This window comes from Rattus norvegicus, chromosome 16 (genome assembly GCF_036323735.1).
Source record: "Rattus norvegicus strain BN/NHsdMcwi chromosome 16, GRCr8, whole genome shotgun sequence".
NCBI classification, from domain to species: Eukaryota; Metazoa; Chordata; class Mammalia; order Rodentia; family Muridae; genus Rattus; species Rattus norvegicus.
In genome coordinates, this window is record NC_086034.1 from 72980075 (window position 1) to 72992886 (window position 12812).

Here is a 12812-nt window from a genome sequence, read left to right on the forward strand (position 1 = left end):
ATTTTATGAAGATGACAGTTCTGAGCTTCATTTTTTTTATTTACAAGTAAATGAAATATGTTTTGAAAAGAAATGTAAACTCTGAGATAAGAAAAGCAATATAAAGACACGGTTCTTGGCTCCACAGTGACGTGTTGAGGGGAGGTCATGCCACTGTTTCTTTAAACAGCAAAGCTGGGATGGTAGAGCCCACCTGAAATCCCACAAGCTAGAGGGCATCCTGGTTTACATAGTGAGTTCTAGGTCAGCCAGGACTATGTGTTGAGACTGTTTGAAGAAAAAGGCAAAACTAATATACAATGATTGTGTAAAAAAAACAAACAAAAACAAAACAAATCCCATGATTTCTTCATGTTGGCATCTGTGAAAGAATAAGATCACTTTTCAGTGTGATACTCTGGTCAGATGTGAGGTGACCAGGTGACAGCACCTGCTCTCTGAAGCAGTCTCTAAGCAAGGACTCAGTACTCATCCAGAGTGTCTGCACGAGGAATGGAGAGACCCCGGTCTTTAAGGGCCTGGACCTTCAGCTTCTCTGCCTCCAGCCTGCTCTGCTGCTCTACCCTCTGTTCCTCCAGGATCTCTTCAATGGAGACTTGCTGAAGTGGCGTGTCACTTTCCTTTTCCAAGTCCTGCAAAACAGGCTCGTGTGAACAATTCCCAGGAAGACCCAACGACAGCAGAAAAGCTTATGGCTGCACACACAGACTCCCAAGCACAGCTTGGACTGCTTTGTGCATCGTGGTAAGGCCAAAGTACCTTCTTCCTGCAGAGAGGCAGGTGGCAACAGTGCTACACAACACACACTGGTCCACAGTGCACACACGGGCTGCTATCAGTGCAGAGCTCAGCTTATATAAAGTCCCATATTAGTCTGGGTTTACTTCATATCAATAACTTTTCTTCAAAATAAAATTTGAGTTTGGGAGGTAACTTAGTGGACAAAGTGCTTACTGTGTGCTTGTGTAGACCTGAGTTTGAACCCCTCGAAGTCACATAAAGCCAGATATAGTAGTGCTCCCCTACATTCCAAGTGAACCTACAATGAGATGGGAAGTTACACAGAGAACCCCTGGAAATAGAGGGCCAGCAAGCCTGGGGTGCACAGTGGAGAGTCCCTGACTCAAACAAGGGGCAAAATGAGCACTAATAGCCCAGGTTATCCTCTGCCCAGTACATCCACACCCTCTCAGTCTGTGTAAGCAATCATACTGCACCTTTGCATACACACCCATCTCTAAGGCTAGTTACAGAAAAGTATCTTAACTTACAGGAAATAAAAAAACTTACTTACATGATGGCCACACAAGACAAATACTGTATTTTACAATCTCAGTATCAATTTAATTTCTGGGGTTTGTTGCTCAGGAAGAAGGTATAAAGCCTTGATTCAAATGTACAACACACTCTTCCTGCTATGGGCAATAAACTGTTCCTCTGTTTCACTAACTAGGAGTCTCTGAATAATATTTACTGTTTCTTCTGTGGCAAGAATTAATAGGAAACATCATGAGGCCAGGTAAGCATTCTAGTTTGGTCCAATGCATTCAATTTCTCTAGTAATTTAGCTTAAAAAAATTTATTTAAGTTTTTTTTTTTTTTTTTTTTTTTTTTTTGACCAGAGTTTCTCTGTGTAGCCCTGGATAGCATAGACCTTTCTTTGTAGACCAGGCTGGCCTTTGCCTCCCAAATGCTAGGATTAAAGGCATGTATCACCATGCTTGAATTAATTATTTGGTTTAATAAAAATACTACTTCATTTTTCTTACTTCAAAAATATACACTGGGGAAGGGGGGTGGTTGGGGAGAGGGAACACCCTTATAGAAGGGGGAGAGGGGTGGGGGATTATGGACAGGAAACCAGGAATGGGAATAACATTTGAAATGTAACTAAAAAATATCCAATAAAAAATACATACTGTAGGAAAGTTATACTACAGACACTTTAAAATTACAACTCTTGTATAGAAAGAACACAAATACTTTGATGAATGTTGTAAGATTTTCAGATGTAGGCCAGTCTATGTGTTATCAGAAGCACTGACTCTATGTATCTTCTGGAACTGTGTTTTTAAATGTTGTGTGTCTTTGCATGTGTGAAGATGTAAGGACAGCTTGGTGGAGTCTGTCTGCTTCTTCCACAGTCACTTGAGTTATGGGACTTCAAAGCTCTGATTGTCAGCCTTGCACCATCTTCCAGGCCTAAGAACTGTTTTGTTCTATGGGATCACCCAGAGCAAGGGATCACCCAGAGCATGGGATCACCCAGAGCATGGGATCACCCAGAGCATGGGTGTGCAGGCAAGCATTCTGCTGCGTAGCTGTATTGTCAAACCAGGCACATCTATGACTTAGAACCAAACCAAATTCATAATGAAAATAGTGACTACATTTTCTTTTCATCTAACACAGAATATAATTAGTATTAATGTCATAAATATTTAATAGCCAACTTTGTATGTAGAACTATATACGAGCCTCATTATCTGTTTACCCTTAAAATGTATAGGTATTATTTATATTTCTATAACATAAAAAACCTATACAAAGTAGCAAAGTATGGCTGGGCTCTCCCCAAATAAGCCCAGACACGCTCTTGTTTCCTCAGCAAAAGCTGTCCTAGAATTCCCTCTGTAGCCCAGGCTGCCCTCACACTGTTCTCTGCTAGTGAACACGGGATTACAGGTGTGCCACTGCAGCAGGCTATCTATATTCCTGTTTCTGTTCCTGTGTTGGATTTTTTTTAAAGATTTATTTTTATTTTAGGTATGTGAGTACACTGCCGCTGTCTTGGCATCAGATCTCATTACAGATGGTTGTGAGCCACCATGTGGTTGCTGGGAATTGAACTCAGGACCTCTGGAAGAGCAGTCGGTGCTCTTAACTGCTGAGCCATCTCTCCAGCCCGAAGGATTTCTTTTCTAAGGATTTTGTTTTATTGTTTGTTTATGTGTATAGGGTGTACCTGCAGGGGCTAGGCAGGGGTTCAGACAGTCTAGAGCTGGAGTTACAGTCAGTGATGAGATGCCCTGTGTGCGAACTGGGAATGGTTTGGTTCTCTAAAACAGCAGCAAGCACTCAATTACTGAACCATCTCTCCAGCTCCTGTAATGACTTTTGATGAGAAGGTTTAGAAAGACACTCATCAAAAACCTCTGCCCATGCTTCGGTCTGGATGCTAACTGACACATGCACGCCTCCAAGGTTGCAGAGCTCAGCACTTGTGGTATCAGCTGGAGGACTCTGACCAGATTAGAAGCCACGCAAGTTGCATAAGTCACCTGGGTCAAAAGTTATCTGCTAAACTATATAATCACCCAACCCTCTCCTGGATGAAGAAAAGCCAGTGTTCTTAGCTCTCTTCCTAGTTTTCAGTGTGTCACTCACTGAGTGACTCATTCCCGTGACTGGGATCCTCCATCATCAAGGCAGAATCCAGGCACCTCTTTTTTTCTTTTTGGAATTAAGGTCTTGCCCAGGCTGGCCATAAACTTGAGATCTTCCTACCTCAGCCCCCATGCCACCATGGGGTACCATTAGAGACTACTTATGCAATACAATGTTTTTCTAAATAGATTCTGGCTATGGTTCTGAGCTTTAGTACATAATTTCTTCAGACTGATTCACATAATCATCTTTTTAAGAAGAATGTTTACGTGCAACCTGTTCATGCTTAGAACCTACAGATGGCATCAGAACCCTCAAAGCTTAAGTTACTGATGACTGTAAGTCACCATGTGGCTGCTGGGAAGTTAACCCATGTTCTCTGCAAGAGCAGCAAGTGCTCTGAACTGCGAGCCTCTTTCTAGCCCCACCACGAAACTATTTTAAAGTGAGGCATTAATACAGTTTACAGCATTAAAGTGAGGGGTTAATACAGTTTACAGCATTAAAGTGAGGCATTAATACAGTTTACAGCAGTACTTGGGTGGTACTGCAAGTTCATGCACATCAACAAGTAAAGGCCGACACAGGGCGTCTTTACCTTGTTCTCTCAGTTTTTGAGTCAAGGAACCTGAACTCTTGGTGTGTGCTAGACTGGCTGGCCTCTGAGGTCACAGAGCTGTCTGTTTTCACTTTCCCGTGCTGCGATTACAGCCTTGGACACCATGCCGGGCTCTGAGTGCTGGGGATCCAAGCTCAGGCTCTCATGGTTGTACAGCAAACTGCCATCTGCCTAGCCCAGTGTGTTGGAGACAGGGACTCATGCAGGCCAAGCTGAATTCAGTCACTACACATGTGTGCTGCCCCTGCACCGGCCATGTTAATCTCTGTGCTGTTCACATCTTAGTATGTGTGCTACACCAGCAATGTTGTTTTCTATTGGGTGAAGCCAGTAACATTTACTAGTGAGATCAAATCTTTAAAACGCCAAAGGCCACAGACTAACGTTAATTACCTTCTTCAGTGTTGCTCTAGCAACTACAGCTTCCCTACTTGGTGGCTTCCTGTGAGAAAATGTGGTGAAATTGGAAAGCAGCAGCCAGCATCAGTGCCCAGATCCACAGCAGTTTAACAGTCTCACTTACTATTTCTCCTAGTAGGACCACATTTTCTCCTCTGACCACGAAAATCCCTCGAGGAATATCACCGTACTTTCTGCCCACGTGAATTCGCTCCACAGTCTGATGGAGCACTAGGTTAGCTATAAGCATAAAAGAAGAAACAGATATTCAGTTCATATTGTTGACTATAAAGGTCTATAACTCAATTACTTAGTTGTTTTTTTTTTAATTTCAGCAATAAGCCATTTATGAAAATTTGGTTTCTTTTTTGGGGGGCTAAGGGGCAGCGTCCTACTCTAGCCTCAGCAGGCCTGGAAATCATGATATAATCCAGGCCTTCCCAGCATTTGTGGTGATTCTCCTGCTTCAACTTCTTATACATGCTGAGATTGCAGGCATGTTCAGTTTTAGGAGACTTTCAGACAAGGAAAGAGTCTTTCTGACTATGTTTTGCTAATGAGTGACTGATGGTAGGAATAAGTTACTTCTGTATCATTTCACTGCTAGAATCAACATAGTCCATAGGAAAATAGAAATGATTGGGAATCTGGAAAACTTGAGCCCAGACAACTATGGAGATTGAAAGCCTGCATTTTAGAAGGAGAGCTTCCTTATTATATGAATATATGTATGTGATGACTTTAGTGAGATTTAATTTTTTTGAGCCCTTATGACTATGTAATCGAATCTAAATTTTATGGATTAGGACACAGCAATGCTTTATATAGTCATGCATTGTAGTCTCTGTATTTCCTTTTTATCTCTTCATAGCACTTCGATGAATTCAACTTAAGGCTTAAGGCTTAATATTCTTGTTAAAAATATTTTTCACCTTTGAATTAGTACTATTTGTCTTACTTGAAGTAAAACAGAAGCTGTATTGTTTTGGTTTGAGAAGGTTCTTCATCTGTTTCCATAATGACCCTCTTGCTCTACCCATAAAGTCCCTGGGACTACAGGCATGTGGCTGGCTGTTTATACCTCCTACAGTCTCCTGTTTCAGCTATGCTTTCCCTCTCATTAAAATCAGTGACCAAGCAGATGACCAACAAGTGTCAGTGTAAACCGAGAAGTTTCTTATCCCAAAGAGAAAGGCATAGATCTTCCTTGAGAAAGTGCAGACTGACTACTGAATCTGAAGTATTCCTGGATGTAACTTGCTGAGCTTATCTGTGCTCCGCCCCCAACAGGAGTTTCAGGAAATGGCTTTTACCCTATTTTCATTGGACAGGGAGGGATTACCTCCAGGAAATGATTTTAAAACTAACATTTGGCTCCCTCTAGTGGGAAAAATAAAAAAAAAAATCACTTTTAGAATACAAACTTGTGAATGACTACACAAGGTTTTAAAACACCTAATCATAATTTTAAAACAATTTATTCACCACAAACAGTTCTAGTAGGCTAACACATGTGGAAAAGTTAGATATAAGTAAATTTCAAAGTAATGGCAAAAAAATTCAATGGGATCAAACCAATACATACCAAATTGATCAATGCTTCTTAAAAAACCTATAAGTGTCCTTCCATCTCGAAGTAGGACCAAGTGCTTTTCTGGGGAGAGGAGAAAAGATCTTTTAAAAAAAGCTGTCAGTTTCAGTGAGCTTATACAGTGTCAATAAGACGTCAGTTACCAGCTGTCTAAGCTGTACCAGACCCTCTTCTAATGTATTAGGGTGGAGTTCGGTATGCGATATAAAACATTGGAGGGGAGACTGTAATCTGGGATTAAATGACCTCAGTGCTGTAAAGACTTGGAGCAGTTAGTGTTGCAGAGTTAGAAAAAGACACTGAGTAGCCAGGAAAGCAAGTGTTCCCGGCTCTGATGTTACATTTAACCCTTTTAGTGTAATATAATTTCTCTACCTGAAATAGAGAAGTTTAGTCCAGATGTTTTTATTTTTCTGAGAGTGTTTTTATTTTTCTTGTGTGACTTAGTTGGGCTCAAAGTCACTATTTAGCAGAGGATAATCTTATTTTTTTAAGATTTAGTTTATACATGTGAGTACACTCACTGTCTTCAGACACACCAGAAAAGGGCATCAGATCTCATTATAGATGGTTGGGAGCCACCATGTGGAATTGAACTCAAGACCTCTGGAAGAGCAGCCAGTGCTCTTACCTGCTGAGCCATCTCTCCAGCCCCCAACTTTGAACTCTTAAATGCCCTGCCTCCATCTAAATTCTGGAATTATGGAAGTTCTATTTACTTTCATCATTGGCTAGATTTCTATTACCATAATCCTAGAATTACTTCATTGTTTGCTTTCAAACCAGGAAATTTGAAATGAAAACAATGCTTTAAAGTGGCTGGGTGTATAGCTGAGAAGCAAAGCCTCCAAAGCCCTAAATTCAATCCCCAGCACCAAAACCAAAATTTAGAAATGCCTCAGACATACAAGAAGATGTGATCTCGAACAGGAATTCAAGTAAAAGCTTTAAAAAAAAAATATGTTGTGTTTGTTTACATGTTTGGAGAGACCAGAAACTGGCATCAGACTCCTTAGAAGTGGAGTTACAAACAGTTCTCAGGGAACCACAAATGTATCTGGTCCTCAGGAGGGGAAAGAAGCATACACAGATAACCACTGAGCCATCTTGTCAGACTGAATTAAACTAGTGGTTCTCAACCTGGGGGTAGCGACCCCTTTGAGATCAGATGACCCTTTCACAGAGGTTGCATATCAGATGTCAGATATTTACAATTCATAACATTAGTAAAGTTAGTTCTTGGTTGTGTGTGTGTGTGTGTGTGTGTGTGTGTGTGTGTGTGTTTAAGATCCATAGCCCTACCAGCTTGTTTTTATCCTTCTTCTTCTGTTCTTTTTGAAACAGGTTTTCTTTGGCTATCCTGGAACTATCTCTGTAGACCAGGCTGGCCTTGAACTCAAAGATCCATCTGCCTCTGCTCTCCAGTGCTAGGAATAAAAGTATGTGCCACTACAGCCAGAAGGAGGCGGTCACAACAACATGAGGAACTATATTAAAGAGTGGTAGCAGTAGGAAGGTTGAGAACCAGTGCTCTAAACTATTCTGAGGTCTCAAAGTCACCAACCTCATGAATTTATATTTACCGTTGGATGAAAGCAAGAAAATCACATCTTGTGATAAATACAACAGAATAACAACGGTAGAATGAAGGACACACCAAAACAGCCACAGAAAATGTGGTGGTGGGACTCCGAAGAGAGACCTTTGAGGTGACAGAGTAAAGGATATGATAAACATCCTTTAGAAAGACAAGCACGATTTTAACCACTCATTTCTTTAATGTTAGGCATAAAGTACTTTTTGGGTTTTTTTCTTTTTAAGACAGGATCTTATTATATAGCCCTGGCTGTCTTGAAACTATAAACTAGGCTGGCCTTGACACCTACCTCTGTCTCTGCCTCCTAAGTGATGGGATTATAGGTGTTTCATTATGCCCAGCTCAAAAATAAAGTGCAGGAGTTGCAGTGAATGTCCCCACCAAGGTTTCTGTATATAGACTTGGCTGCCCTGGAACTCACTCAGTAGACCAGGCTAGTCTCAAACTCACAGATCCAGCTACCTCTGCTGAGGGCTGGGATTAAAGGGGTGTTACCACCACTGCCAGGCATAAAGCACTTTCTGTCTGAAAAGAGGGGCAATGAGTCTTCTCTAAAGGAATCACATCATGATTAGGCTCCAATTAAGTATCATAAGCACATTTTAATTATGTAAGAGTTAAGAGAGAAACTAGACCTATTCCAGATGGATCTTTAAGGATAAATAAATTTTGGCTATGAGAAAGGGAAAGTGAAATGAGAAGATTAGAGACATCTGCAAATTCAGCCTAAGGGGAAAAGTAGCATATTCACATTTGGGTCAAAGTTAAAAGACAGGAGCTAAATTCAGAAAAGTACTGAAGGCAAGTTTAACTTCAAAAAAGTGAGGAACCATTAAAGATTAATGTATAGAAAAATGGAAAGTTATGATGCTCAAGTATGTCTAGAATGTCCAGAGATTCAAAAAAAATGAACCAAACATGCAACTCAGACCATCCATTTTAGAGAACAGTGAAGTCCAGAGGACTAAGAAAACCCACAAGAACTAGAGTTAGAGAAACCAAGAAAACAGCAGAGGGCAGGTTATATGGCTCAGGGGGAAGAGCACTTACTGCTCTTGTAGGGGACCCACGCTTACTTCCCAGCACACATATCAGGTAGCTCACGTATCAGGTAGCTCACAACTGCCTAAACATGAGGCCTATAAGCATACAGGTACACACGTATATACATAAATACACATTTACAAACCCAAATACACAACACAACGTACAGTGCTGTGGGGAGAGAACTTAAAAAGAAGGCCTTACATTTTATGACTATGAATACAACTTCGAGGGGTTAGAGAAACGGCTCAACAGTGAAGAACACTGCTTCTCTTGTACAAGATGAGGTTCGGCTCTTTTCTAACTCCAGTTCCAGGACATCTGATGCCCTCTTCTGGCATCCTGCACACATGTACTGTGTAACAGCTCTGGCTGTCCTGGAACTCATTTTGTAGACCAGGCTGGCTTTGAACTCAGAAATCTGCCTGCCTCTACCTCCTGAGCGCTGGGAGTAGAGCCACCGCTACACAGTTTCTAACTCCAGAATTTTCTAGACGGAGACAGAAGGAATGCTGTGATTTAAAGGGGCCAGCCTGGCAGCCGCCCTTTAAAAAAATGAAACCAAGCCAATAGAAAGACAACAATCCCCTAAGACTTCTTACAGCAAAACCAGACTATAAAGATGGTCCGCAGAGTCAAAGCTGCAATGAGCGAAGTCACTCACGAAGGGATGCAGGTCGATGGAGACACAAGGCTGAGCAAATATATGAGCTACAAAGACACAAGCACAGCTGAGCCAGGCATGATGGCACACACCTTAAATCAGAGCAATTCGAGAGGCAGGGGCACTCTAGGTTAGACAGGACTATATAGAGATCCCTTCTCAAAACAAGAACCTTGAACAACTATAAAAATTGGTTCAGACACTCTTCCTATGTGTGTCTGAATGGGGGACTAAAGGGTGTACATCAAATGGTTTGTTTTTTTGGTTTTTTTTTTGTTTTTTTTTTTTTAGTAATGGAGAGGGTCTGAGATCCACAAAGAAGTATGAGAAGGCTTGGGAACACAATCACGTTTAGTACAATGGCAGATTTGTTGTTAGACGCTTCAGGTAATTCAGATAGCTAAGGGAAGGTGAAGGTAAAAAGAATATTTCATTACACTTCATGCTTATAAAGTGGATAGTGTGTGTATATATTAATAGCTACATCTGTAGATAAACATATGAGCGAAGTTTATTATATTTGTCCCAGTCAACACAATCATGGATGCTCTCTAATTTGCAAACTCACACAGGAAATTTATAGCCTTGTACTTGTTTGAAGTTGAATAAATCACTGCTTTTGAAAAGTCACAGGATTAAAATGATTTTAAAATGCTGACTACAAGGGTTGGGGATTTCGCAAGGGTAGAGTGCTTGTCTAGCAAGCGCAAGGCCGTGGGTTCGGTCCCCAGCTGGGGGGGGTGGGGAGAATCCTTTTAAAATGCTGACTACAGAGCAGAGAGATGGCTCGGTGCTTAAGAGCACTGGCTGTTCTTCCAGAGGACCCAGGTTTGATTCCCAGAATCCTTTTCTGGTCTCTCCAGCACCAGGCAAGCAAACAGTGCACAATCATATACATTTTTTTTTTAACGCTGCTTTAAAAGTTCTGTTCGAGGAATCATACACAGGTAAGACTTTAAAGGAGAACATGAAAGTGGGGGCTGGAGAGATGGTTCAGAAGAGCACTTGTTGCTCTTGCAGAAGAAGATCTGAGATTCTTTCTCAGCACCCACACTGTGACTCTGTAACTCTGTCTGTAACTCCAAATTCCAGAAGATCCAAAGAAGAGAAGGCCATGTGGCTTCTTGGGTACCAATATGCACGTGGTTTAATTACATGTAGACACGATATGAATACACAACAAATAAAATTAAACCTTCAAAAAACACGAAATTGTAACCTCTTGGTCTGTACAGGACTGACCTTCTTTTAGTAAAAGCAAAACTGTCGAACAGAAAACAGTAAGTTTGAGGTGACTTAGCATTTGCAGAAAAGCAGGTTATTACCTCCGACACCTGTCTCTCTAACTTTAATCTGAAAGTGCTAATGACCCTCATAGGAATAGAAGACCGCAAACTGGCTATATAGCAGTAAGCCTGCGTTTACTTCTAATTAAGTTCAACTGCTGTTGTCTTAACATTTTCTGTGTTGGTGAGTCCTTCCTATAAGCATTCTCCATCCATCCATCGTCAAATATAACTTTGAAATGCTGCAGTGAAGGGCAGGGCACGCGAACGAAGTCGCCTGGGCCACTTCACGTTCACAAGTCGGATGCTGCGCCCCTCAGAAAGAGTTTCACAGTTTGGGGGGCGGGGAGGTGTCACCAGCTCAAGGACAGAGGAGGTAGGTTGGGAATGGGCTTCGAGGCTATGAAGGCAGACCACCCCGCCCCGGCCCAGAGATCTCTCTCGAAACTCCTTCTCAAGGGATGCCCACTCGGGAAAGGGTCCCACACCAGGCTCCCCCCGAGGGAGAAGTAGGTACTCACTGTCGATGTCCTCGATGAGGCTGGCGGTGCCGGGCATATAGTTCATTTTGAGCTCTCGCAAGGCTGCACTGGACGGCCGCGAGGGCGTCCAATCGCCCGTCGGCGGGACGCGGACGGGAACCCGCCGCTCACCTGCAACTCAAACACCGCTAGTCGCCGGAAGCGTTTCAGGTAACCCCACCCACTTCCGGTATCGCCTGTCCATCCACTGAAAAAGGCGTGCCGGGCGTTCGGTCGCAGACAACGTTTTCTTCCTTTCTAGTCAGTGAAGTGAAGTCCAGGTCGGAAGGGCGGAGAATAGGCGTTTCCTCACTCGTGACAAGCGCTGTCCCTCGCCTCGCTTTCCTGCTCCGAGGCCCGGGTTGATCCGTACAGTCCATGACCGCTCGGCACTCGGCGTGCAAGGGGCGGGACCGGCTCGGGATTGGCTGTAGCCGTCCTAACCCCCTTCGCCGCCCGCCAATACCTGTGGCCCGCAGGCGCCTGCGCAATGGGACGGCCGTGGGGGGCGGGAAGCGCTTCGCGGCAGCGGAGCCCATGTCGGCCCTGAGGCGCTCGGGCTACGGCCCCAGTGACGGCCCTTCGTACGGCCGCTACTACGGGCCCGGGGGCGGCGATGTCCCGGTCCACGTACCTCCGCCCTTATACCATCCGCTTCGCCCGGAGCCTCCCCAGCCTCCGGTTTCCTGGCGAGGGCGCGGGGGCGCCCCGGCCGAGACCACCTGGCCGGGAGAAGGCGCAGGTGGTGATGGCTACTACCCCTCTGGAGGCGCCTGGGCAGAACCGAGCAGAGCTGGAGGAGGCCACCAGGTAAGCCTTCAAGTCTTTTCCGGGGCTCCAGTAGGGAAGTCTTGGGCGGAGGTGAGGACATTTGAGGGGTTTATACTTAGGGTTTGTTACGACTCGGGTTTCTGATTTGTTCGTCTTCTGGGGAGGGTGCAGAGACGAGGACTGGAGATGTGAGGGGATATATTTGTCCCTTCGTTTTTACTTCAGCCATCGTAAGTGTGCCTGTTACCACGAAACGAACCGAAAAATTATTCTGCGCTGACTTCCTAAGCTTAGTAGCAGGCTGCAGCAGGATCTCTCTCCCGAGAGCGTAGGTTAGCGAGATTGGGCTGTAACAATTTATCCTGCGTGGCTAGGGGAGCTGCAGCCCTAGTCGTTACTCAGCAGCCCCTCCCGCGGGGAAGGGATCGGATCCGAACGGGGCGGGCCGATCATTTAGTTCCTTATCACTAAAGCTCTGCCCGGAATTGAATCAGGAGTAATCAATGTTGTAAAGTACCCTTATGTTCTATTTAATCATCACAAGACTGCAAGACAGATGTTATTAATGCTTCCCAATTTCTGAATGAAGAAGGCCCTGAGAGATCAACTTGCTTAGTATGTTTGGACCTTAACATTTTATTACTTGCATACATGCCAAAAATATATTTCTATTTTCTCCTTGTATGGGGCTATCATTCTAGGATGGTGGCACACATCTTTTGATCTTCATAAATAACATTCTTATTTGCTGAAAATTAATTATAAAATTCTCACACATCCATGATAGGATTGTGAAATAGTACAGGGCTTTGGAAAACAGCTGGGTTGTTCATAAAACTTCTGACAGAATTAATTTATCTATCAGATCTACTTTTAAGTATACTCAAGAAATGGAAAACAAGGGGTGGTGTGTGTGTTTAATGCCAGCACCCA

At 43.4% G+C, this 12812-nt stretch overlaps 2 protein-coding genes across 2 annotated transcripts in view; one reads left to right on the forward strand and one right to left on the reverse strand.

Moving 5' to 3' along the window:
• Positions 1-11507, reverse strand: Lsm1 (LSM1 homolog, mRNA degradation associated). Its single transcript, NM_001108876.1, has 4 exons — positions 11109-11507; positions 5991-6059; positions 4530-4645; positions 1-632 (listed from the first exon to the last, which is right to left on the reverse strand). Exons 1-4 carry the CDS (start codon positions 11152-11154, stop codon positions 462-464), a joined length of 402 nt encoding a protein of 133 aa, NP_001102346.1. The 5' UTR covers positions 11155-11507; the 3' UTR covers positions 1-461.
• Positions 11333-12812, forward strand: part of Bag4 (BAG cochaperone 4) — a 17214-nt gene continuing 15734 nt past the window's right edge. The window contains exon 1 of the mRNA NM_001025130.1: positions 11333-11918. Within this exon, the coding sequence (NP_001020301.1) occupies positions 11646-11918 (273 nt within the window). The 5' untranslated portion in view covers positions 11333-11645. The remainder of the gene's footprint in view (positions 11919-12812) is intronic.

What these genes read in the sequence shown, in the direction of transcription:
- Lsm1 (NM_001108876.1), bottom strand. Translation starts at nt 11,154, where the DNA reads ATGAACTATATGCCCGGCACCGCCAGCCTCATCGAGGACATCGACA. An exon ending in CCTCATCGAGGACATCGACA is followed by an intron (nt 6,060 to 11,108) that starts GTGAGTACCTAC and finishes TCCTCTCCCCAG; the next exon opens with AAAAGCACTTGGTCCTACTT. An exon ending in AAGAAGCATTGATCAATTTG is followed by an intron (nt 4,646 to 5,990) that starts GTATGTATTGGT and finishes TTATGCTTATAG; the next exon opens with CTAACCTAGTGCTCCATCAG.